General features: G+C 40.0%; 1 protein-coding gene across 1 annotated transcript in view; it reads left to right on the forward strand.

The window, feature by feature from the left end:
* The first annotated feature begins 3,696 nt into the window (after positions 1 to 3,696).
* LOC140483681 (inter-alpha-trypsin inhibitor heavy chain H3-like) overlaps positions 3,697 to 26,235 on the forward strand; it is a 60,048-nt gene continuing 37,509 nt past the window's right edge. Inside the window, exons 1-13 of the mRNA XM_072582052.1 lie at positions 3,697 to 3,828; positions 3,919 to 3,972; positions 4,504 to 4,533; positions 7,387 to 7,553; positions 17,922 to 18,026; positions 18,278 to 18,440; positions 18,558 to 18,668; positions 18,766 to 18,894; positions 18,977 to 19,093; positions 20,229 to 20,397; positions 22,085 to 22,207; positions 23,453 to 23,634; positions 24,698 to 24,883. Of these exons, the coding sequence (XP_072438153.1) occupies positions 3,739 to 3,828; positions 3,919 to 3,972; positions 4,504 to 4,533; positions 7,387 to 7,553; positions 17,922 to 18,026; positions 18,278 to 18,440; positions 18,558 to 18,668; positions 18,766 to 18,894; positions 18,977 to 19,093; positions 20,229 to 20,397; positions 22,085 to 22,207; positions 23,453 to 23,634; positions 24,698 to 24,883 (1,626 nt within the window). The 5' untranslated portion in view covers positions 3,697 to 3,738. The remainder of the gene's footprint in view (positions 3,829 to 3,918; positions 3,973 to 4,503; positions 4,534 to 7,386; positions 7,554 to 17,921; positions 18,027 to 18,277; positions 18,441 to 18,557; positions 18,669 to 18,765; positions 18,895 to 18,976; positions 19,094 to 20,228; positions 20,398 to 22,084; positions 22,208 to 23,452; positions 23,635 to 24,697; positions 24,884 to 26,235) is intronic.

The raw sequence follows: 26,235 nt of genomic DNA on the forward strand, positions 1-26,235 counted from the left end.
TATGGCAGATGGAATTTAATGCAGGCAAGTATGAGCTGGTGCATTTTAGAAGGTCTAATCAGGAGGGAAGTATACAGCTAATGGCAGAAGCCTTAGAAGCATTAACATACACAGGGATCTAGGTATACAATTCCTTGAAAGTGAAGTGGATATGGTCAGGAGGGCATATGGAATGCTTGCCTTCATTGGTCAGGGCATAAATATAAAAAGTCACAAGTCACGTTGCTCTTGTGTAGAACTCTAGTTAGGTCACATTTAGAATTTTGGGTACAGTTCTGGTTGCCACACTACCAGTAAGATATGGAAGCTTTGGAGAGGGTACAGAAAAGGTTTAGCAGGATGTTGCCTAGTTTGGGGGTATTAGTTATAAGGAGAGATTGGACAAGTTTGGTTTGTTTTCACTTAAACATAAGAGGCCAAGGGACGACCTCATGGAAATTTATAAAATGATGAGAGATATAGAAAGAATGAACAGTTGCAGTCCTTTCCCCATGTAGAAATATCAATTGCTAGGGGATGTAGGTTTAAGGTAAAAAAGGAAAATTTAAAGGAGATGTGAGAGGCAAAATTCTAGACATAGGGTGGTAACTGCCTAGAATGTGCTGCCAGAGGAGGTGCCAGCAGATAGAATAGCAATGCTGAATGTTTAAGAGGCATCCTGACAGATACATGAATAGGCAGGAATGGAGAGGTACAGGCCACATAGAGGCAGATAACCTTTCCTTTAGAAGAAAGTCAAATGTTGGTGAAGTCTTGGTGGGCTGACATGCCTATTCCTTGTTCTTTGTTCTGTACTGCATGATTCTATGATTTTATTCTTCTACATTCCATGTCCATGAGGATATAGCATGCTTTGGATGTCCAAAGAGAAATACAAATTGATTATTTTAACTCCAATACAACTCTTTGATTCAAATGGTATTATTGCACTTTCTCCAGATGCCTGGCTCCACTTTGAGAGCTTGGAGAGCTGGCACACCTAGTTAGATGTCCTTTGCCTGTTATAATGTTTGTGACAAATCTGTACATAACACAGCAGCATGTAGCCCAATGTTTAATAGTTTATTTTATTTGTATTATCTATTTCTTTTGCCGTGTCTAGGTCTGCAGTATACTTGATCTATGAAACATTCAAATATTATTCAACATAAGCCGTATTACAGAGATGAAAGTTGTCATCGAGTATTTGAAAAATTGTTTGAGTTACTTTGAGTATTGCGCATCATCCATTGTTAAATCACATAATTCATTTTGTTTGGAGAAGTCTCGTACTTGAGCATAAAAATTACTTGAATGTATGGACATTTGATTTTCACACAATTACCTCAGCGTACAATGGGATCTTGATAAGATAGGCCAATGGGCCGAGGAGTGGCAGATGAAGTTTAGAATGTGAATTGCTGCATTTTGGAAAGACAAATTAGGGCAGGATCAAAAAAAATAATAGTAAGGTCCTGGGAAGTGTTGTTTGACAAAAAGACCTTGGAGTGCAGGTTCATAGTTCCTTGAAAGTAGAGTGTCAGGTAAATAGGATAATGAAGAATGCTTGCCTTTATTGGCCAGATCAATGAGTATAGGAGGTGGGAGCTGAAAATGTGTTGCTGGAAAGGCGCAGCAGGTCAGGCAGCATCCAAGGAGCAGGAGAATTGACATTTCGGGCATGAGCCCTTCTTCAGGAATGAGGAAAGTGTGCCAAGCGGGCTAAGATAAAAGGTAGGGAGGAGGGACTTGTGGGAGGGGCATTGGAAATGCGATAGGTGGAAGGAGATTAAGAGAGTGATAGGCCGGAGTCGGGGTGGGGGGGCGGAGAGGTCAGGAAGAAGATTGCAGGTTAGGAAGGTGGTGCTGAGTTCGAGGGTTGGGACTGAGACAAGTTGGGGGAGGGTTAGGCGTGGTGATGGAGATCGGCGTGGGGGCGGAGACGCATGCGGCGTGGTCATTGTGCAGGTGAGTGATGTCACTGGGGGCGGAAGTGGCTGCGGCGACGGCACTCCAGGGGGTGAAAGTGGCTGTGGCGACGGCAGAAACCAATAGCCATGCACCCTCGAAGGCCACGAATCTGTCAGCAATGGTCTTCCTGGCAATCGTGGAGGCGGTTGTCTGGGCGGCGATCGCGGAGGCTGCAAGGTTGGTGGGGGCGGAAGTGACATCGTGGTTCGCGGAGGCGTTTGCTGCCGCGGACACTGCAGCGGCCGCGTGGTTAATGGCGCCTGAGTGATTTCGGAGGCTAATGGAAGATTCTGGAACAGTTGAGGAACCCAGAGTGTGGGTGTAAGTACATGAAAGTTTTTGGTACTTGCTGTCTTTAATTTCCGATATGGCTAGGAAGAACTGTTTGTTTAGTGTATGGATTCTTCTGTGGATGAAGAACAGTAGAGGTCCTTTGCAAGTCTGTGAGAGTGTTGTCCTGAGCTGGGGTAGGTCTAATTGCAGGGAAGGACATGCAGCAAAGGACATCCATCGCCAGACCATAGCAACACGACGGCTGGAGGAAGAGCGCCTCATCTTCCACCTCGGAACCCTCCAACCACAAGGGATGAGCTCAGATCTCTCCAGTTTCCTCATTTACCCTTCCCCCTACCTTGTCTCAGTCCCAACCCTTAAACTCAGCGCCACCTTCCTAACCTGCAATCTTCTTCCTGACCCCTCCGCCCCCACCCCCACCCCCACTCCAGCCTATCACCCTCACCTTAACGTCCTTCCTCCTATCGCATTTCCAATGCCCCTTCCCCCAAGTCCCTCCTCCCTACCTTTTATCTTAGCCTGCTTGGCACACTTTCCTCATTCCTGAAGAAGGGCTCATGCCCAAACCATCGGTTCTCCTGCTCCTTGGATGCTGCCTGACTTGCTGCGCTTTTCCAGCTTCACATTTTCAGCTCTGATCTCCAGCATCTGCAGTCCTCACTTTCTCCTATAGGAGGTGGCAGGTCATGTTGTGGCTGTACAGGACATTAGTTAGGCCACTTTTGGAATATTGTGTGCAATTCTGGTCTCCCTGTTATGGGAAGCATGTTGTGAAACTTGAAAGGCTTCAGAAAAGGTTTTCAGGATGTTGCCAGGATTGGAGGTTTTGAGCTATAGAGAGGGGCTGAATAGACTGGGGCTATTTTCCCTGGAACACCAGAGGGCTGAGGACTGACCTTATAGCTGTTTATAAAATCATAAGAGGCATGAATAGTGTGAAAAATCAATGTCTTTTCTTCAGGATAGGGGAGTCCAAAACTAGAGAGTACAGGTGAGAGGGGAAAGCTTTAAAAGGGACTTACAGAGCAAATTCTTCTCGCAGAGGGTGGTGCGTGTATGGATCGAGCTGCCAGAGGAAGAGGTAGAGGCTAGAACAATTACAACATTTAAAAGGCATCTGGATGGGAATATGAATAGGAAGAGTTTAGAGGGATATGTGTCAAATGCTGACAAATGGGACTTGATTTATTTAGGATATCTGGTCGGCATGGAAGAGTTGGACTGAAGGATTTGTTTCCATGCTATGTATCTCTAAATCTCCATGACAAGTGTTTCTGTGCTATTTTTTCAATCTCCAGTTAGTCTAGTGAACCACAAAAATGAACATTAACTTCAAAATAGATACTGAAGGATTTTCAGCAGAAATGTCAACATGAAAAGCATGTTGTTTGCCTTTAACCTTCTGGAGTTTATTTTGATAGTAAATATGTACAGTTATTAACAGAGGTTAAAATAAAGCTATTCACCTGTGAGACAGATGTACTCTTTTTAAAAATGAGGCCAATGTTCGTCTATCTTTTGCTAATTTCTGTTCCGACCTTAATGTCAGCTGATTTCATAATAACAGAATCAGAGGATCATGAGGTAATGTAGAACCAGAATTCAACACTTATTTATTTTAATTATTTTAAAAATTGTAACTAATGTAATGTTTTTTTCTAATTGATGTGGTAGGTTGGATATGGAAGCCGTTCACCAAATTATCAACCATTAAAAACATTGCTAAAGGTCTGTGTCATTATTAAAAGATAACCTTCTACCTATGGATTTCTTTGCATTACAGAAACCAATTCTGAAAGTTTTAAATTTTGAACCAATCATAAGACAAGCATGGAAATCAGTTCTTAGAAATAATGTCAGATAAATTTTATCATAACAAAGCTGTATCTCCATTCTCTGGTGCAAACACCTTTCTTTTAACGTCAGAACTTGATTGTAATAAACTGCTTTGTTGATTCTGTTAAGTTCACTGTAATCGGGGTTGATATGTTCATGTCTAATTATTATTTGCAGTAATGCTTGCTAGATAATACAATAACGTTTGGATTCTGTTGTTGTTTGTTGCTCATGATTGCATGGGCTAATGTCAAAATCATTAATTAATTGAGTCATTAGATAAAACAGAAAGTGATTTCTCTCTTACTTTACCCTGAACTGTTATTGCTTTGTTTTGCATATAATATTTATCAAAAATACATTTCTTGTTAGCAGCCAATGTATTTATGTATTCATGAAAAATGTTATTTTTTTTAATAATAGAAAAGAAGCACAAATGGACTGCGAAACAAAGTAAGTCTTATTTGTCGATTTTTTAAAAAATGATACTTCTCTTCTTTGCCAAAGCAGGTTATACTGTGAGTGCTTAGCTAGGTTTAGAAGTAGAATGTAAAGGTAATACCCAGCTTCCTTTCATTGTCGCAATATGTCTTTTAAACTCCTCTCCTCTCTGACCTCTATTCTAATCACCAGCAGCATGTGTGATGATCTCCTGGACATCTCTGTCACTAAGAATTATTACTATTTAAACAATTGCCCCTCCTACATCTCTCCCTTCCTCTGTCTCACTCAGCCTCTATGGTATGCTTCTGTCCCGACCCTGAACTCACATCTTTCTTTAGTTTCTCTGCTATTTCTTCTCATGCACTTTCTAAATTCTCCTGCTTCCTCAACATTTCTGTCATTAAACTGCTGACTACTCAACTTCCCTTCTTGGTCAGATGATACTGTTACTGGTTCTCTCTCTTCAGGTATGGTTCCCCTTCTCTTCCAAATCAACAGTCATCATTCTTCTTGGACAATCAATCCTTGAAACTATGACCTCATTCCTGGCTTCCCTTTTTTCTTCAAATTTCTTAACACATTAGAAATCTGTGTCCTTAATTCCCAGAATTCCATGTTGAATCCTCCAAACAGTTACTGCTCCTTGCAAAATATAGATATTTTTTAAATGTCTCAGTTTTTGAAATCATGAAGGGGCTGGATGGAGTTGATAGGGAAAGTCTGTTTCGTCTGACTAAAGAATTGAGAATGAGAATAGGTTAAAGCTCATTGGTAAGGGAATAATTAGGTTCTGGAAAACACTGCCTGGAAGTGTCATGGAGGAAAGTTAAATTGTGACCATCCTGGAAGGTATTAGATGATTATTTGAATAGAACACACTTGTAGTGAAAAGGCAGGGAAACGCCACTGAGATATGTTGACTCTCATTCAGAGAGCTGATATAGACATGATGGGCTGAACAGCCACCTCTGTATCATATCAATTCTGTGATTCTATGAATATCGAAATGGCTCTTCATCAAAGTTATGGGCTATGGCCTAGAAGACTATGACACAAGTAAACTATCTCTCCTTGTTCATCTAGACCAGTCTGCAGCCTTTGAAGTGACTATCAATAACATCCTGCTAGAATACTTCTCCACCCTCTTCCAGTTAAGTGGGACTGGAGTTGCCTGGTTTGCTGTTATCTGTCAAACCTTAGCAAAAGAATGAGTTGTAATCTCTTCCCCTGTCCAGCTGTACATCACTGTCAGTCCTCTTAACTCATCCGCTGTATGTTCTATGCCAGGTTGCTTGCCAGTCATTCAGTTGTGGATTTGCAGAAATGTTTTCCAGCTAAACAATGGGAAGAACAAAGCCGCCACCTTTGGTCCCCACAACATACTCTTTGCCTCATCTATCTATTTCATCTCTCTCCCTAGCAACTGTCTGGGACTGAACTGGGTCTTCTGGAACCTTGTCAGATTTGACTCTGAGATGAGCTTTTCACCACAATGTACACCATCATTAAGTTAATCTTTTTCTCCTCTTTAATATTTCCTCACTCCACCCCATCTACTGCTGGAGCTCTCATTAATGCCTTTGCTACTTTTAGATTTGATTATTCAAATACTTCTTTGTGTGCCCCCCTCCCATTTTCCACCCTCTATATTCTTAAGGTTGAGCTCTACTGCCTAGGTTCTTATTACATCAAGTCCCATGCATACACTAGTCCTGAGATCACTGGCCCACAGAGATTCCTGGTCAAGTAAGGCTTCAATTTTAGAATTTTTACCCTTGTTTACGAATGCTGCATGATTTCACCCTGCCTATCTCTGTAATTTCTACAGCCTCATGGTACCAAACAAAATCTGAGCTTTTCCGATTCTGTTTTTGCACGTATCTTGATTTTAATCATCCCACCATTGTTTGCTATGACTGAGCTGTCAGGACTATCAGCTCTGGGTTGGTCTCTCCAATCCTCTCTACTTCTCTATCTCTCTTTCCACCTTTGAAAACTCTCTGTAAACCTACCACTTGGTAGCTTCTGATCATCTGGCTAATATTGCCTTATATATTCACTTTATAACAGTTCTTTGAAGCACCTTATTATGAATGAATATATGCAATAAATGATGAATAAATACAACTCAATTTTGTTTGCTTCTAAGATGCTTACTTCTTCCAAATAAATAACATAAATATCTGCAGGTAATTAATTTGATGTTTAGTTCATTTTGATAATGTCAATGCTATCTCTTGACAGTAACTATTTGATATTGGTAACTGAAAGAAAAAAACCCTCAAACTGGTGTATAAATTGTTAAGATATTAAGTGCTATTCTCACAATTCTTTGAACTCCAGTAGGACAACAGTTGCTGTGATTTGTTCAGTTTCCCTGAAAAAAAAAGTTGTTACTAGTTGGTGCAGATCTACTTTTCTTGTTCTGGGATGTGTTCATTCAAAAACCTCCTGCAAAAATATCATAGTTTGAACACAGACCCTGAGGAAATTTGTCACCTCTTCAGTAGTGTTCATATGTTACTACAGGATGGGAAAAGAAAGGTAAGTGATGTGATGTTAGGTTTGTGCAATTGATTTCACCTTGAGTAGGGCCTGACTCTTTACAGTTATGACTTACCAGGGATTTCCTGGATGGATCTTGGTGGAAATTGTTCAGACCAAAGACTAGAAAGAATATCTTTTACTAGGCATCCATCATTTCTGCTGGTTATATTTGCGGAGAAAAGCATGTTTCTCTAACAAGCTACATGCTATGAGAGCCAGCCTGGCAAAGCCCCAATATAAAAGCATCTTTTTGATCTTATTGTAATTGACCATTGTAATTCTTCACTAGTTAAAACCAAATACTCTATTTTTCAGAACAGAGAAAAGATTCAAGTCTACAGCTTGAAGATCAATTCCAAAATTACATCTCGATTCGCTCACAATGTGATAACAAGCCGTGTGGTAAACCGAGCAACTAAATCCAAAGAAGCCCTCTTTGAAGTTGAGCTGCCCAAAACAGCTTTCATTACCAACTTTACAATGTGTGTATCTGGTATAATTACCTAGCAAAACACCAAATTAGAGTTAAAATGCAATTAGTGCATCCGAGTTACTTTTGTGTACCTGACCATTTTTTAAACATACAATCACAGACTTTTTCTATCTTTTACAAATTTTAATGGCTTTTTCATTTATGCTGCCTTTGGTTGTAGTCTTCACTGCATATAATGGATGCATTTTTGTTAACACAATTTGCCCATTATATGTGGCAAATGGTTAAAATACCTGAACTGAGCTGCTTGAGCGCTAGACTTTCTGATTGCTACTTGTAGCTGTTAAGAATGCATAGAGTACTGATTGGAGATGCTAAAATCTCTGACAAGTGCTCACACTATTTATAATTACAAGACACAGCCAGAAAGTGAAGATTTAAAGACTGAACTTTACTTAACAAAAAGAAAATCAGTGGATCATTTCTATCAGCTCTGTCACACAAGTTTGAAATACTGAATTGTAAAGTTGCTTGCATATCTGTATGACCTAGCCTCTATTTTGACCTTTGAAAAATGCATCAGATAGCTCACATTGCAATCAGCAGTTTTTTGATTTAAAAGTAAGTCAATTTTGCATAATTTAACAGGTAGCAGGCATACAGAGTTGAGAGACAAGGGTAAAACACATTGGACACTCAGTGAAATTTGGTTTGATGATCAGCCTGTCCTGATATCACTTTATGTGGTTCAGTATCAAATTTTGCTTGACTACATTCCTATGAAGAGGTAAGTTACTCATCGCAGTATTCCTAGCTCCTGACCTGCTCTTGTAGCAGCTGTGTTTTTGGAGTAAGTCCAGTTGAGGTTATGGTCAATGGTAAACTCTAGGATGTTGATAATCGGAGATTCAGTGATGGTAACACCACTGAATGTCAAGGGTCAGTGGTTAGATTGTCTTATATTGATGATGGTCACAGACTGGTATTTACGTGGCATAAATGTCAGCCCAAGCCTGGATACTGTTCAGATCTTATTGCATTTGAACACGGAGCGCAACAGTATCTAAACGTGATGGATATTGTGCAATCATCAGCAAACATCCCCACTTCTGACGCTACGATGGAAGGAAGCTCATTTATGAAGCAGCTGAAGATGGTTGGGTCTAGGACATCTCTCTGAGGAACACTTGCAGAGATGTCCTGGAGCTGAGATGACTGATCTCCAACAACCATTATCATCTTCCTATGTACCATGTATGATTCCAACCAGTGAAGAGTTTGTCACCTGATACCCATTCATTCCAGTTTTGTTAGGTTTCCTGAATGACACACTATCAAATATAGCCTTGATGTCAAAGGCTGTCACTATCACCTTACCTCTAAAATTCAGCTCTTTTGTCCATGTTCGAACCAAGGCTGTGATAAAGTAGAGGGGAATCAACAGTTAAAAACATCCATTTTAAATCTCCATCTTGCAATAATAATTTGTCTTGTGTGTTTAAAATAGCTAGTGCTGTCACAGTGACCATGGGAATTAATGTAAGAATATTGGTATAACCTTGCAGCTGTTCTCTCTCACAGAACTTAAAGTGAATAAAATGTGTAGCTTGGGAAAACAAATCTTAGCAGGACTTATACACTTAATGGTAAGGTCCTAGGGAGTGTTGCTGAACAAAGAGACCTTGGAGTGCAGGTTCATAGCTCCTTGAAAATGGAGTCGTAGGTAGATAGGATAGTGAAGAGGGCATTTAGTATGCTTTCCTTCATTGGTCAGAGTATTGAGTACAGGAGTTGGAAGGTCATGTTGCAGCTGTACAGGACATTGGTTAGGCCACTGTTGGAATATTGCGTGCGATTCTGGTCTCCTTCCTATTGGAAAGATGTTGTGAAACTTGAAAGGGTTTAGAAAAGATTTACAAGGATGTTGCCAGGGTTGGAGGATTTGAGCTGAACAGGCTGGGGCTGTTTTCCCTGGAGCGTCAGAGGCTGAGGGGTGACCTTATAGAGGTTTACAAAATTATAAGGGGCTTGGATAGGGTAAATGGCAAAGTCTTTTCCCTGGGGTCAGGGAGTCCAGAACTAGAGGGCATAGGTTTAGGGTGAGGGGGAAAGATATAAAAGAGATCTAAGGGGCAATGTTTTCACACAGAGAATGGTACGTGTATGGAATGAGCTGCTAGAGGAAATGGTGGAGGCTGGTACCTTTGCAACATTTAAGAGGCATTTGGATGGGTACATGAATACGAAGGGTTGGAGTGATATAGGCCAGGTGCTGGCAGGTGGGACTAGATTGGGTTGGGATATCTTGTCGGCATGGATGGGTTGGACCGAAGGGTCTGTTTCCATGCTGTACACCTTTATGACTCTCTATCTGCTATGATGCAGGAGAAAGGCACCAGATGTAGAAACAGTTTAAATCTATAGGTATGTTTGGTCTATGAGAATAAGACTAAAATTTATTGCTAATTATGAGAATTTAATTAGAGAAAGAAACCTTATATGATGTGGGAAAGGGAACATGCGAGGTTGTAATGCAAATAAGGGCTATAAAATATGCAGCCATCTTGCTAAAAAGAAGGGATCTCTCAGTAGTCTGTCTAGAGTCATCTTGATTGATACTCAGGATGATGACAATTGATCTCTCAGCTGACTTGATAACAATAAAAGAGTGCTATTTTGCAACCTACGAGCAGTCCGAGAATTTCTCAGTTTACATATGGTGCCATGACATAGATCCCAACATAGGGAATGTTTCTCTCGGCTGATTAACTGACCGAAAATTTGTGTCAGACTCACTGTGGTGGGGTGCCTTAGGTATTTTACCTTAAGACCACTCCTTGTGTCCAAACAGATGATCTGCCCCTCGCCTAGTGAGATTTGTACCTTGAAAGAATCAAAAGAACCACTCGGTCATCAAGTTTTAGATAAATTTAAGTCTCTTTTGTTTTTGTTTAATATTGTCTGTTGAAATTTGACACCTTTTGTTTAATATGTCCGGGTGAAATGTCTCTTTTGTTTGCTGCAGGGTGACCTTGGCTTTTCTATATTCGGCGTAGAGAGCTGACCTTTTAGATTACTATACTGTAAAAGGAAGGCAGTCTTGGTTAATTTCGCACTCCGTAGTATTAATATGGCTCGTGAAAATTATGAGATATTAGACACTCCATTGTGTTAATATGGTCAGTTGAAGTTATGAGGTTATAGAAAAAGGAGGACAGGTTGGTTGATTTTTGTTTTGTAGAGCATGGAGTTATAAGTTACTATGGCACAGTCCCTCGATGTAGTTGGAAAGGGTTATCCCTTTTAGACTATGTGTGAGATAATACCTGATCAGGAAAATGATTTACAGTGTTTGGAGGCCTCGCAGATTAATTGGACATTTTGTTAAATCCTTTGTGTGAATTGGACTACTTGAAAATTCTTAATTTACATTTTAAAAAATGTCCTGTTTGAATCATTAAATGATTGTGATTATGTGCATGTGAGAAACACCTTTCATAGAATGGGGAACTGATTCCAAAACTATGACTTTTTCAAAAGTAAGGGTGAAATGGACAAAATAATCTAAGACACTTCCACTTGATAGCACATTTAATTGTGATCATACTAAACAATTGGCAGAAATTTTGTAAAGAGGAATATTTTGTTTAAATTAGTTCGTATGTCAGTAACTAGGGCTTAATAGGTGTTCTAGTGCTTAGGGATAAGGCAGCTATAGCATGGCTGTCAGTGGTGTAATGACCAATATCAGGGATATACAATAGGCTAGAATAGGAAAAGCAGAGAGTGATTTCATACGCTAGCCTGCTGGAAGTGGTTACAGAGACAAGGGAAGGCTGATTCCTTGGAGATATAGGCATTTTAAAATGGAAATGTTATTTCTCCTCAGTTAGCAGAGGAATGATGGTTCAATTAAATTTGCAACAAATTAAAATGGAAGCAGAAAACGTTTAAGATGAATTACAGTTTCTATTGGGTGGAAGGAGCCCATTCAGGAGAATATTAGAATAGTCTGGTTTAGATGTAACAAAGGTACAGATATGAGTTTGAGCACAATGTGAACTGAAGCAGAATCTGAGCTAAGCAATGTTACAGAGATGGAAGTAGGCAAATTAATGTAGATATCCGAGGAGCAGAAGAATCGACGTTTCAGGCAGGAGCCCTTCATCAGGAATGAGGCTGGGAGCCTCGGCGGTAGAGAGATAAATGGGAGGGGGTGGGGCTGGGAGTTGAGAGTAGTAGCTGAGAGTGCAATAGGTGGATGGAAGTGGGGGAGAAGGTGATAGGTCGGAAAAGAGGGTGGAGCGGATAGCTTGGAAGGAAGATGGACAGGTGGGATAGGTCATGAGGGCGATGCTGAGCTGGAAGGTGGGAACTCGGATAAGGTAGGGAGAGGGGAAATGTGGAAACTGGCGAAGTCCACACTGATGCTTGGGGTTGAAGGGTCCCGAGGTGGAAGATGAGGCGTTCTTCCTCCAGGTGTTGGGTGGTGAGCGAGTGATGATGGAAGAGGCCCAGGACCTGCATGTCCTCGGCAGAGTGGGAGTGGGAGTTGAAATGGTCGGCCACAGGGCAGTGGGGTTGATTGGTGTGGGTGATGCTGAGATGTTCTCTGAAGCACTCTGTGAGAAGGCGTCCAGTCTCCACAATGTCGAGGAGACCATTTTGGGAGCAATGGATACAATAAATGACATGTGTGGACGTGCAGGTTAAACTTTTGATATATGTGGAAGGCTCCTTTTGGGCTTTGGTTGGAGGTGAGGGGGGAGGTGTGGGCGCAGGTTTTGCAATTCCTGCAGTGGCAGGGGATGGTGCCAGGAGGGGAGGGTGGGTTGTTAGGGGGCATAAACCTGACCAGGTAGTCGCAGAGGGAACAGTCTTTGCGGAAAGCGGATGGGGTGGGTAGGGAAATATATCCCTGGTGGTGGGGTCCATTTGGTGATGGAAATGTCAGCGGATGATGCGATTTAGCAGCGGTTGGTGGGGTGGAAGGTGAGGACCAGGGGGGTTCTGACCTTGTTGTGGGTGGAGGGGTGTGGGTCGAGGGCAGAGGTGCGGGATGTGGATAAGATGCGTCGGAGGGCATCTTCAATCATGTGGGGGGGACATTTCAGTCTTTAAAGAAGGAGGCCATGTGGTGTGTTCTGTGGTGGAACTGGTCCGCCTGGGAGCAGATGCGGCAGTGGCGGAGGAATTGGGAATACAGGATAGCATTTTTGCAGAATGTAGGGTGGGAGGCGGTGTAATTCAGGTAACTTTGGGTGTTGGTGGATTTGTAAAAAATGTCAGTGTTGAGTCGGTCATTGTTGATGGAGATGGAGAGGTCCAGGAAGGGGAGGGCGGTGTCAGAGATGGTCCAGGTGAATTTAAGGTTGGGGTGAAATATGTTGGTGAAGTCGATGAACTGTTCAACCTCCTCATGGGAGCACTAGGTAGTGACAATGCAGTCATCAATGTAGAGTAGGAAAAAGTGGGGAGTAGTGCCAGTGTAGTGGAGGAAAAGGAGGGGAGTGGTCCCAATGGACATTGATGACTCCAACCTCTGTATAAATCACATCATCCACCGACATTTCCGCCACCTACAAATGGACCGTACCACCAGGGATATATTTCCCTCCCCACCCCTATCCGCTTTCCGCAAAAACCATTCCCTCCGTGCCTACCTGATCAGGTCCATGCCCCCCAACAACCCACCCTCCCCTGGCACCTTCCCCTGCCACTGCAGGAATTGCAAAACCTGTGCCCACACCTCCCCACTCATCTCCAACCAAGGCCCAAAAGGAGCCGTCCACTTCCATCTGCACATCCACACATGTCATTTATTGTATCCTTTGCTCCCGAAGCGGTCTCCTCTCCATTGGGGAGACTGGACGCCTTCTCGCAGAGTGTTCCAGGACACCCGCACCAATCAACCCCACGCCCCCGTGGTCGAACATTTCAACTCTCCCTCCCACTCTGCCGAGGACATGAAAGTCCTGGGCCTCATCACCACTCCCTCACCACCTGATGCTTGGAGGAAGAACACCTCATCTTCGACCTCGGGACCCTATAACCCCACAGCGTCAATGTGGACTTCACCAGTTTCCTTATTTCTCTTCCCCCCACCTTACCCCAGTTCCAACCTTCCAGCTCAGCACCATCCCCATGACCTATCCCACCTGTCAATCTTGCTTCCCATTTATCTGCTCCACCCTCCTCTCCGACCTACCACCTTTACCCCCACCTCCATCCACCTACTACACTCTCAGCTACCTTCTCCCGAGCCCCACCCCCTCCCCTTTATCTATCCACCCCCGAGGCTGTGAGCCTCATTCCTGATGAAGGGCTCCTGCCCGAAATGACGTTTCTCCTGTTCCTCAGATGCTGCATGACCTGTTGTGCTTTTCCAGCACCACACACTGTCGACTCTGATCTCCAGCATCTGCAGTCCTCAATTTCTCCAAATTAATGCAGATAGGTGATTAAAATCAGAGTTGGGGCAATTCTCAGATCGCAAACTGTCTTACTCAGCTTAACACTGCTGCCAGAGATGGAACCAGTGATGATGGAATGAAGTTTTTAAAAAATATATATTCACTCAGGGTATGTGGGCAGTATTTATTGCCCATCCCTAGTTGCACTTGAGAAGGTGGTGGCGAACTGCCTCCTTGAACCACTGAGTCCATATACTGTAGGTAGACCCACAATGCATTCAAAAGAGGGAATTTCAGGATTGTGACCAAACAATAGTGAAGGAACAGTGACATATTTCCAAATGAGGATGATGAGTGGCTTAGAAGGGAATTTGCAAGTGGTGGTGTTCCCAATATCTGCTGCCCTTGTTCTCTGAGATGGAAGTGGTTGTGGGCTTGAAAGATGCTACCTGAGAATCTTGATAAATTTCCACAATGCATCTTTTAGGTAATATACACTACTGCTACTGAGCATCAGTGGCAGAGGGAGCGGATCCCTACGGATGTGGTATAATCAAGCAGGGTGCTTTGTCCTGGATGATGTCAAGCTTCTTAAGCGTTGTTGGAGCTGGACTCATCCAGGCGAATGGAAAGTATTCCATCACATTCCAGGCTTGTCCTTTGTAGATGGTGGACCGCCTCTGGTCAGTTAAGAATTGAATTACTCGCTGCAGTATTCCTAGCCTCTGACTTACTCTTGAAACCATTGTATTTATATGGCAAGTCCAGTTGAGTTTCTGGTCAATAGTAAGCACCAGGATGTTGATAGTGGAGTGGAGTAGAGCAAACACAATGATTTAAGCCTTCCCAGTATTTAGATGGTGAAAATTTCTGCTCATCTTGTATTAAGTGTTAGATAAGCAGTGTGAAAAACTGGTCCAGATTTGGAAGCCAAAAGGAGTCAAGGTAATATTTTTTTTAGATTACTTTAAATTACTTAGTGTGGAAACAGGCCCTTCGGCCCAACAAGTCCACACCGCCCTGCCGAAGCGCAACCCACCCATACCCCTACATTTACCCCTTACCTAACACTACGGGAAATTTAGCATGGCCAATTCACCTGACCTGCACATCTTTGGACTGGGGGAGGAAACCAGAGCACCCGGAGGAAACCCACATAAGATAGAGCTGAGTGTCATCAGCAAACACAAAACAAAAATATATGTTTTCAGATGAAACCAATAAGGTTAGCAGCAAATGGAAATATCCAGAGTCACAAATTCAAATCTACCTCAGTTGAGCAAGTTAACTTATATTATTTATTAAATGAAAAGCTAGGGTTGATTAGGGCCAGATTGAAAGTGAGTAGAGTTGAAAATTAGCACTGATTAGATCAGAGTGGTGCTGGAAAAGCACAGCAGGTCAGGCAGCATCCGAGGAGCAGGAAAATTGACATTTCGGGCAAAAGCCTTTCATCCAGCACCACTCTGATCTAAACTCTGTTTTCCAGCATCTGCAGTCCTCACTTTTGCCCCCTTGAAAATTAGCACTGACAGCTGGAATGCTAGTTCCCCAGTTTCATCCTCTTCTTGGTCATTTTAGCCTCAGAAAAACCAAGGATCACATGTCTACCTGTTCCAAATTAACAAGTTAATGAAGTTAAAAATTGCCTTCCAAACATATCCATATAAATTCTATCTCATAGTTCATAAACAAAAAGAATGGGCTTCTCTCAACTGGAATGGCTAACAATTTAGCGTCATTAAGAATGAGACCAAAGGGGACCAATGTGAATATTTCAATCATCTGTCAATTTTTGTAAACTGCAGGGGTCTGTTTCAATGCTAGAGGTGCCTATCTAGCCAGGAATCAGGAAGGTGTACAGGCTTTCACAATCTTTACAGGGAGTCTCCCTATTCTCCTGAGGTGGTGATCATCCTGCTGCCTGACCTGCTGTGCTTAGTTAAAGAAAGATGCCTCTTACTTACCTCTGATCGTATCCTGCTATTCTTCTCAAGCTGAAAGGCCTATGATTAGCCTTCCAGTTTTAAAAACCTGCCCATCATCTTTCCCCATCCTGGGAAAAATCACTAATGAGCATTTTTTATTCTTCTATGAGATGTGTATGACTACAAAAAGTCAGCATTTGTTACCCATCCCGGATTATCCTTGAAGTGAATGGTTTTCTACACCGGTTCAGAGGGCAGATAAGTGAACTATATATGGCTTCAGACTAATATATAAACCAGACAAAGAAAAGATGGCAGATTTATTTTTTGAAAGGGTATTAGTGAATGAGATAGTTTAATTGTCACAATTACTAACATTAGCTTTCAATTCCAACTTATTAATTGAATTTAAATTCAACCAGCTGCCATTGGTAGGGTTTGAATTTGAATTCCCAGAGCATTGGGTTGGGCCTATGGATACTAGCCTATTGACAATCCCACTCTGCTACTGTCTCATCCACCACCAAACTCCACCTTCTGCACCCTTTTGTCTCTCAATGGGAATGTGTTTGGAACTTGGAAAATGTTCTGGTCTCTGTTCTTTTCCTCCCTAATCCTCAGTGGTAGAATCCGCCCCTAGCTTTGTTCATGGTAACCTGAAGGTCTTAGATCCAAACATCTGTATCAGTGATGTCCTTTAAAGCAGAAAATCTGCAGTTCTTACCTGTGTCTTTTATGTAGCACCAGAAGCAGAACAACGCTATTGAGTTTTTACTACTCTCTGAAATAGCTCGTAAGTCACTATAACCTTTTCAGTGCAGTTTGTGGAATTAATAAAAATGATCCCAGATGGACAATACAGCTTTCTAAAGGTACATCCTGCCTAACTCAACCCCACCACATCATCCTCACTAACATGTCAAAATTGGATGACATCCCACAGACCAGTTTTACTTACAGAATTGTGCTTTTCAGCTAGACCCATATTGTGATTAACTTTTGTCTTCTGAAAAGGCCTGGCAAGCTGCTCTGTGATATTAGAGTGGATAATAAATGCTGGTGCTACCAAGGTTGCCATACATCTTCTGAACTTTTTTTAAGAGAACATACAGCTGGAAGTGAGTGAGGTAGCTCAGTAAATCAGCTTCAGAAACTGCTGTGTGATATTTTTCCAACCACATCAGCAGACCGCATCTTGCACTAAAGAGATGCACTGCTGATGAGTGCAGGACAAGAGTATAGTTTGAGTATCATTAACAAGGATACTTTCTGCTGCTGCCTCTTTTAACTCCACACAATGCCAAAAGTTAGAATTTTTAAAAAATAAACTTCAACCTGGTTGCCTTTCTGTCAATTTTACCTTGAATTGCTAGTGCTTTAAAAGGTAATGAAATTAATACACAATCTGGCAATCCTGGAAATGCATTGCTATCTTCAGGGTTGAATGAAATGTGATTTAAGATGGTGCTTCAGCCATGTTTTTTTGATTTTCATATTAAGTGTGAGGCACTTTAATACAGTTACTCATTTATCACACAAATTAGTTTTCAAAAAGATTACAAAGATAACTGCACAGATTGATTTGAGCAACTAATAGTTAAGTATTAACATTTTTAAAAAAGGTAATTGAATGTTCAGACTCTAGTTTGGATTTTTGAAGGATCTTTTTCAGTAGTTCTAGCACATACATTCTCAAAACATAAATTAACATTTACATATTTGCTTCTCATGAATTTAGTTATGAATTAAATCCCAAAGATTAGCAACCAATCTAAAGAAACAAAACTGATGGTTCTGATATTTTTAAAGGATTCTATTCTATTAATAGCAAACAGAAATGTAATTCTCAGTTCTTCATATTGAAACATTTCAAACATTGTGGATAAGTTTGCAGAAAACATCCAGGCTGCAAACTGATTGATGTTTCAGTTTGATCACAACTGTCATGAAAAATTCAACTTATTTTTTCTTTCTTTGTTCTCCCTCCTGTTTAGCCTATGTGGAAGATCAACCACAGATTTAACAACAAGCTGCATTCTAATTTGCTAATACACTTTCTGATTCCTTCCTCTGTAGGACCATAGACAGAGTGAAGTATTCTGGAGAAGTGAAGGAAAAAGAAGTTGCTCAGCAACAGTATGAAGTTGCAGTTTCCCAGGGGCAGACTGCAGGATTGGTAAAGTAAGGGCAAAATTACACTCTTAAAATTACAGATTAATTGGTAAAGAATACTAAAATATGAAAATAATTCATAACAAGGGGACGCAGGGGGCTGTGGAAACATGACCACCTCCCCATTCTATCCCTCACCCCAGATAGTTCAGCGATTACAAGCTTTCCAAGTTGAATTAATTTTCCATGCTCTACTTTCAAACCAAAGGCAACACTCCTTGATAACACCTATTGTTTCACTTGTTTTCTGGTGGACAAAGAGTATCTGGAAGAAAAATGGAAAAGTTCCAAGTATCAGTAAATATTGCACCAGCCAAAAAAGTTAATTTTGAACTAATCTATGAAGAATTATTAAAACGCAAATTGGGAAAATATGAAATGATCCTCAGAGTAAAACCTAAGCAGCTTGTCAATCATTTCCAGGTAAATTGTTATTTAATATTCTATAACTAAAATATTTTAATTCCAACCTGATGTGTACTTAATAAAATTGTAATTAAAGTCCTTCATTTTTCTGTTAAATTATTTCTTTTTGTTTAGATTGATGCTCATATTTTTGAACCAAAAGGCATTGCCTTCCTCAATGTCCATGGAACTTTCTTAACAAATGATCTGGAACAAGCTATGGTGAAGAACAGAACTGAAACCAAGGTCTGTAATTCCAAACTTGATGGTGGCATCTTTGACATTTTCCTTTATAAGATGTTTAGAATAACAATAACTGAAATTAAAATCAAATTGAATTTAGGCTCATATTTCCTTCAAACCAACCCTGGAGCAACAGCAAAAATGTCCTGATTGCAGTGAAACACTTTTGGACGGAGACTTGATCATACAGTATGATGTCAATAGAGACCTGTCTGGTGGGGACATTCAGGTGATTAAATGACAAATTAAAATAATTTCTACTTGCTCATGTTGTGTAATATTTCACTAATTGCCTCATAATGTTATTTCAGATTGTGAATGGCTACTTTGTTCACCATTTTGCACCTGCAAATCTACCAAGAGTGCCTAAGAATGTTATCTTTGTGATAGACCGCAGCTTTTCTATGCGTGGCCTCAAATTCAGACAGGTATTGCAATTTGGCTAATTCATTAAGTGATCAGTAAATAACCATTAAGTGTTCCATTAACTTAAAGTTTTTACTGAAAACATTCGGCAAACCTGTGAAACATTTCAATGTCTTCTATAGTGCTATTTGTGTTAAAACGTTTACTCCAAAATAAATATATTTGCACAGTGACTTTATTGTTGCTAAAATTGAGAGTCTGGATTTGCGTGCAGTAGCACAGTGATGGTGAGAGAGATGGTCAATTATGTTTTCATGCAGAATACAAGTGGGAACTTACATTCAGATTGAAGAGGTCAGGTTTTAGAGTATCTGAGCTTTGGATAGATGAATCCCCAAGGTAACCATTACTGTGAAATTCAGTTCAGTGTTCAGCAATTACCAATAGATAAAGGAAAAAGGAGGCAAGAGATTGTGAGCTGAGAATAGCTTTGTAGCTATTCCATGTAAAATGATGTCTGCATTTTAGGGCCAGAGTAAACTACAACTCAGCAAGAGGATTTCAAACATCTTAAAGTTCAACAGGAAACTTTTTTGTTAGTTTAGAGTAAATTAAATAGATTAATGTTTAGTTAATGTTTTTGATTACTGCTACCATAAAAGGGTGTGATGCAAAGGTAGAACTGACACCCTAACCAGTTCCGTCATCATATTACTGAATGGCAGAATACAGCTGAAAGCCAAATGGCCGACTCCTTTTCCTAAATTCTGTGCTCCTTTGTTAATACTTGAAAATTTGGCAGGTGAAGTTTCTGGTCAGTCACTGAAATTCAAATAAATTTTAAAGATTCTTGGTCTCTGAAGTGATCATAACTCATTCAGTGACAGTAAATGTGGTGTGGACTCATTATCATTATTTGCTTGGCAAAATCCTGGCTGCAAATTAAGTTTAGTCATACAAGATTTTTACACTGGATCACAAAGCTGGGAATCGTAATGTCCCAGCCTTAGTTTTAATCTGGATCTTCAGTAGAATGATTTTAAAATTCTGGTCTCTCAGAGAGAGTGAGGAAAATCGAACTCTCAGCCATTAATCTGGTTCCACGTGGAATGTTTTACAAAGAGGAGGAAACAAATGTGGAGAGAGGAATATCCCTAACCTGAGATGATAACATAAATATTATTTCCTCATTTGTAGACAAAGCTGGCTCTACTTAGAATATTAGGAGACATGAGCACACAGGATTATTTTACAATAATCAGTTTTGATTCTACCATTGAAAAGTGGCGAGATTCACTAGTTCAGGCAACTGCGGAAAATGTTTTGCAAGCAAAAAGATACATCATCTACTTACAACTTGGAGCAGGTGAGCATATAGGGCTGAATTTTATGTTCTTCCCCGTTGTTGAATTTTGCCACAAAGAGGGCATTTAATTGGGGTTGGTGGAGGTTGAGAGAACCTGCCATTTAAGCCCATTCGGGGAAGGCATGTCGATGCCCTTCTGCCCTATTGCTAATTGGGACTTATAAGTGGGCAATTAAAGTCCCATTAAAGTCAATTTAGCTGCAAATAAGTGTTCCCAATGATTTCCGTTGTAATTTTCAAATTGATTTTTTTCAAATGTAATGTTTCTCAGTGGATTAATGAGCCTTTAAACTAAGACACCCTCTGACTGCTTGGGCGAATGCAAAAGTCCTCATTGTACTACCCAAAGAAGAGCAGACAGTTGTGTTGGCATCTTGACCAAGGTGTTTCTCTCAATTTGGTCAATTCATTAATTTGCTATTTGCTATGGCCTGCTGTTTGAAAATTGGCATCAATATTTGCCAACATAAAAAAAAGTTGCACTACAAAAGTCATCCATAGATTGTAAAATGATTGGGACATCTCTTGCCATGTTAAGGTACTATATAAATGCAAGTACTTTCCTTATCATAATTCAAGTCCTTTGCAGCTAAACCTTAATGGAAATCTGCCAAAAATAATATGCCAAAGCCTGGATCTGTTCAGACTGATTATTGATGAGGGCAGGAAAGTGAACAGAGACACAGCCAATTTTATTATGGTACCACATTTAATCATTGATAAATATATTTTGAAACACATTTACAAAATGTAGAGTTGTTACTATGAAAAGGTTTACTTAGGGCTCTAAATTAATTATAGCCTGTTGCCAATGTTAAAAGCATAAATAATTGAAAATGGCATTGCATTTGGGTTAATGACATACATATTAATGTTCTTTTTGCTTAAATAAATATAATATTAACAAATGTTGCACAGTTCGATACATTTGAAATTTTGTGCTTGAATCAGATTTCACCACCTTCTCCAGGGCAATTAGGGATGGACTATAATTGCTGCCACATATCCCTGAATGAATGAATAAATAATTTCTAACAAGAGCAGTTCTGTTTTTAAGTAGCTGTTACATTTTGAGTAAGTTATCCTCAGTTAAGTTATAAAAAAGAACACCAACATTCATTTCCTCTGTGTCACACATGAGATTTTGAGACTAAAGTTTCTGTATCAAAAAGTTTAGCAAACAAAGGCAGTCATTTAAGGCAGGAGTAAGTATTCATGACATGTGACCAATCTTGGCAGGAAAACTGAAAAAGTAAATCAAAGAGATGCATAGTGTTCAAATGGCAATTAAATGTTGACCTCATCCACTGTTTACTTAAGAACAGTTAGGCTTTTCAGCCTCAAAATCATCTTAGCAGCAAAATAAGGCATTTTGCAAAACAGTTTGATATGACCCTATGACTGTTTATAATCTAATTTACAATGAGCCATTCCATGGAAGACCACTATGATATATATAAAAAGATTAAAATCAATTCCTCGTACCCCAGAGTTGCAGTTTGTCATACTTGTTGGTCAATGTGTCACAGATAATTATGAATAGGAATTTTAAAAAAGCAGGGAAAGATTTTGGTGGCGTCACAGAGGGGCATTTCCCATATGTATTTTTCATATTTAAGTGCACAAGATATTCATTTTTGAATATAAGTTTATAACATAAACTGATTATTTTTCTCTTTCATTCCAGAAACAAACATAAATGATTCTCTGTTACTAGCTGTAAGTCTTCTGGACACAGCTCACAAACAAAAGCTGCCTGAGAGAAGTGTCTCCATGATAATTCTTTTAACAGATGGTGATCCAAATGTGGGTTAGTTTAAGATACATTTTCTTCCTTGATATTAAACCACTGAAACAGATCTGAACTATCAAATATGATAAAGCCTTTGCACTATATCATGCATTTTCTGAAGGATATATGGAAATATCTTCTGGTCATAAACTTAAAATCTTACAAGGCCTGAGTAATATCTTTATTTACAGTGAAGTTAACGTGAACCAGTTGCTTAATTATTATCATATCACTATTGATTTGACCATCATCACATTAGATAGTAGGATGAATTTTTGCATCTAAAGATGTGCGTTTCTAATCTTCGAAAGTGGATATTACTTTGAAAATAGTGAAGGGAACTCAGAGGATGATTTATGGAGTGCAGGTTCATACTTCCTTGAAAGTGGAGTCTCAGGTAGACAGAATAGTGAACAAGGCATTTGGTGTGCTTTCCTTTATTGGTCAGTGCATTGAGTATAATTGGGAGGTCATGTTGTGGCTGTACAGGACATTGGTTAGGCCACTTTTGGAATATTGCGTTCACTTCTGGTCTCCCTGCTATAGGAAGGATGTTGCGAAACTTGAAAAGGTTCAGAAAAGATTTACAAGGATGTTGCCAGGGTTGGAGGATTTGGGCTATAGAGAGAGGCTGAATAGGCAAGGACTACATTTCCCTGGAGCTTTGGAAGCTGAGGAGTGACCTTATTGAAATTTATCCAATCATGAGGGACGTGGATAGGGTGAATAACCAAGGTTTTTCCTGAGGGTTGGGGAGTCATAGGTTGAGACTAGAGGCCATTGGTTTAAGATGAGAGAGGAAAGATTTAAAAGGGACTGCAGGGGCAACTTTTTCACACAGAGGCTGCATGTGTGGAAGAAGCTGCCAGTGGATGTGGTGAAGGCAGATACAATTACAACATTTAAACCACATCTGGATTCCAATATGAATAGGAAGGGTTTAGAGGGATTTGGGCCAAATGCGGGCAAATAGGATGAGATTAATTTTGGATTTCTGGTCGGCATGGACAAGTTGGACTGAAGGCTTTGTAACCATACTGTGCAGCTCCAAGACTCTATTAGTCTATATTAACTCACCATATTATACTTTTGCAATTGGTTATATACTTGAGAATTTGAGAAAGTACATTTATTTAACCTTTCTGCGCCTACAGAAAATTGATTTATTTCTTAAAATGGCTTTTAGAAGTAAATGTAAACTATTAATAAGAGAAAGTCAAAAAATGTCATTAAATAAGATAAATTTGTTCACTTATATCACAGGAGAAAAGGACCCAGTGAAAATCCAAATCAATGTTAAAAATGCCATACAGGAGAGGTATAGCTTGTACTGTCTTGGCTTTGGTTTTGACGTTGATTACAGTTTCCTGGAAAAAATGGCACTGGATAATGGTGGCGTGGCTCGACGTATTTATGATGATTCAGATTCAGCCTTGCAGCTCCAGGTAAGTAGATGATTCATAAATAATCATTAATAAAGACCCATTCACAACTTAAATCAGACCTCATACAATTCCTCATTCATGATAGAATAAGAAAAGGTGAATTTTGCTTTTACTTTATCAGGAAGGAATTTTATGTGGTCAGTAGGAGAAAATATAAAATGAACTTAGGGCTGGATTTGACCAAAAATTAGCCACTGTTCAATTTTGGTGAGTTTCATGGAGGGTTTCTCTTGGTCATACCAAATGAGATTTCCCACACTACAACACGAGAGCCTGCACGCTTGGTCTGAGGTTGCCATCTAAGTCAGTGCAATATCCACAGTCAGGAAGAACACCACAGGACCTCTGTGAGGATAAATACCACCATCTTCTACTTGCTACCTCATGCTCACTCGATCCTTGCTATTGCATTCACCTCACAGTGATGCTCATGGTCCACCACTCTCAGTACTGCATGCACATCTTCCCACACTTCCTATCACTCATCCCAACTTCCTACACTACTAACCCTGCAAGAATCTACATTGCTTATTTGTTCTTTTGGGACACCTCACCACTTTTCCCTAATCTGCATTAGCACTCACAGTTGTGCCACCCACTTTAATATCACTCAATATCTGAATTTCTCTCATTCCAGGAGAAAATGATCCACAATGGGGTAGAGAGAGAGAGAGAGAGAGAGAGAGAGAGAGAGACTCTTGGCTCCTCACCACTTTGAGGAGAGGATCCTGGCCCTGGCCAGTGATAACTACAATTACTCACGTAATGATGCCAAAACCACCTGTTCTGAAGAAGTATCATTGGACCCAAAACATTAACTCTGCCTACTCTCCACAGATGCTGCCAGAACTGCTGAGTTTACCCAGCAATAACAGATTTTGTTGAAGAAACATTAACTTTATCTTTTGCATATATGGACTAAGAATTCACAAAAATAATATTTACAATTTCTTTATTAGAATCTTAATGATTAATTCAAATACTTTAATGAAATGGCTTTCACATATCTCTTGTATCTTTAGTTTTTTTTTGTAGATGGCCCCCTATATTTGTTTTCCCACAGGGTTTTTATAATGAAGTAGCAAATCCCTTGCTTTTGGATGTCGAGATGCAATATCAGGAGAATGCCATTTCCGAGTTAACAGAGGCCACTTTCCGACAGTATTATGATGGATCTGAAATTGTTGTAGCTGGCAAAATAGCAGACAACAGTCTTGATACATTCATGGTAGAAATTACAGCTAAAACTGTAAGTACCAAAACTCCTCATATGAGTTCTATAATTTTTCATTGGAAAATCTGATTTGGAGCAAAGCCAATTTAAATTGCTACATTGTTTTGTCCCACGTTTAAAATCTTGTGTACATTTTGAATAGTATCTTAAATAAAAATATGAACTACAGTTTTCATACAGAGTTAATGTAGCAACTTCATATGTGGTAAATGTGGAGCAGTTTTAGCCTCAAGGTCTGACAATCAAACGTTTTAGGAATTATTCAGTTATTTTTGTGGTTTTGATTGGTTTGGCAGACATGATGGAATTAGGGAACAGTGGGTGTAGGCAATACAGCTCTCAGCATCTCCTTAAATAGTGCCATTAATAGCAAAAATAAACAGCATCTGTATATTTAATGTAGGAAATGATCCAAGAATTCCATGGCACACTCCAAGTAAAAAGTGCTTAAGCGTGTGTTTGTAAAAGGTGATCAAAAGCAAGTTTGGTTTTGAAAGCATGCTTACAGGCTACAAGAGAAGAAACAATGTAAAAAGAATCTGGGAATTATAGATGAGAGTTCTGCTATTGATAGTGGAAGAGACAAAAAAGGATGCTCATATGTCCAGAATTATGCAAGTGTAGAGGAGATAGCAATGAAGAATATCATGGACACCTGCTGTTTTGAACCCATGTTCTAACTTAGAGAAGAATACTGTGAAGTAAAGCTAAAGAATTGGTTCATGATTTGTGTGGGAGCTTTCAACACATCCCTGCCATCCTCTTTTATCTGTATCTCTTATTCTTGGCTTTTCCTCTTACTCTCTCGTGCCTCAGGAGCAGATCTTCCTTTGATATATTTTGGAGTGTTTTCTCATCTTGCATATTTGATATTTTTGATATTTTTGTTTCTCTTTCAGAAGCTGATCAAATTGAAAGAAAGCTTTTCATTTTTACAGCTCTCTTTCAGATCTTAAAAATATGGTTTATACAGAATGAAAAACTTTGAAAAGCAGTGATTGTTTTTGGGTGGATAAATACAGCTGCCATTCAATGCACAAAATTAGTTTTCCTCGGTCCCATTCACAAATGCATTTGGTTGCTGCTGTAGGCCTAAACACATTGCTGTAATATTCTACTTCTCTTTAATTTCCATCTTTTCTGGCTACCCCTCCTACACCCTTGTCTATTGTGTTGTCTCCTTTTATTTCTCCCTTGTCAGATACGCTACCCGCCCATGTCAACATTTCCATACTCCTTTATCGTCCTATTCTCCTACCACTGACCAGGTCTGACTTGTTTTATAAGACTATAGCTCCCCTCTGTATCTCCCTTGACATCTTCTGAAGGGTACTCCAGAAAGATACTTGGTGCTACTTCACAATGAA

The sequence above is a fragment of the Chiloscyllium punctatum genome, chromosome 12 (assembly GCF_047496795.1).
Source record: "Chiloscyllium punctatum isolate Juve2018m chromosome 12, sChiPun1.3, whole genome shotgun sequence".
Taxonomy (NCBI): domain Eukaryota; kingdom Metazoa; phylum Chordata; class Chondrichthyes; order Orectolobiformes; family Hemiscylliidae; genus Chiloscyllium; species Chiloscyllium punctatum.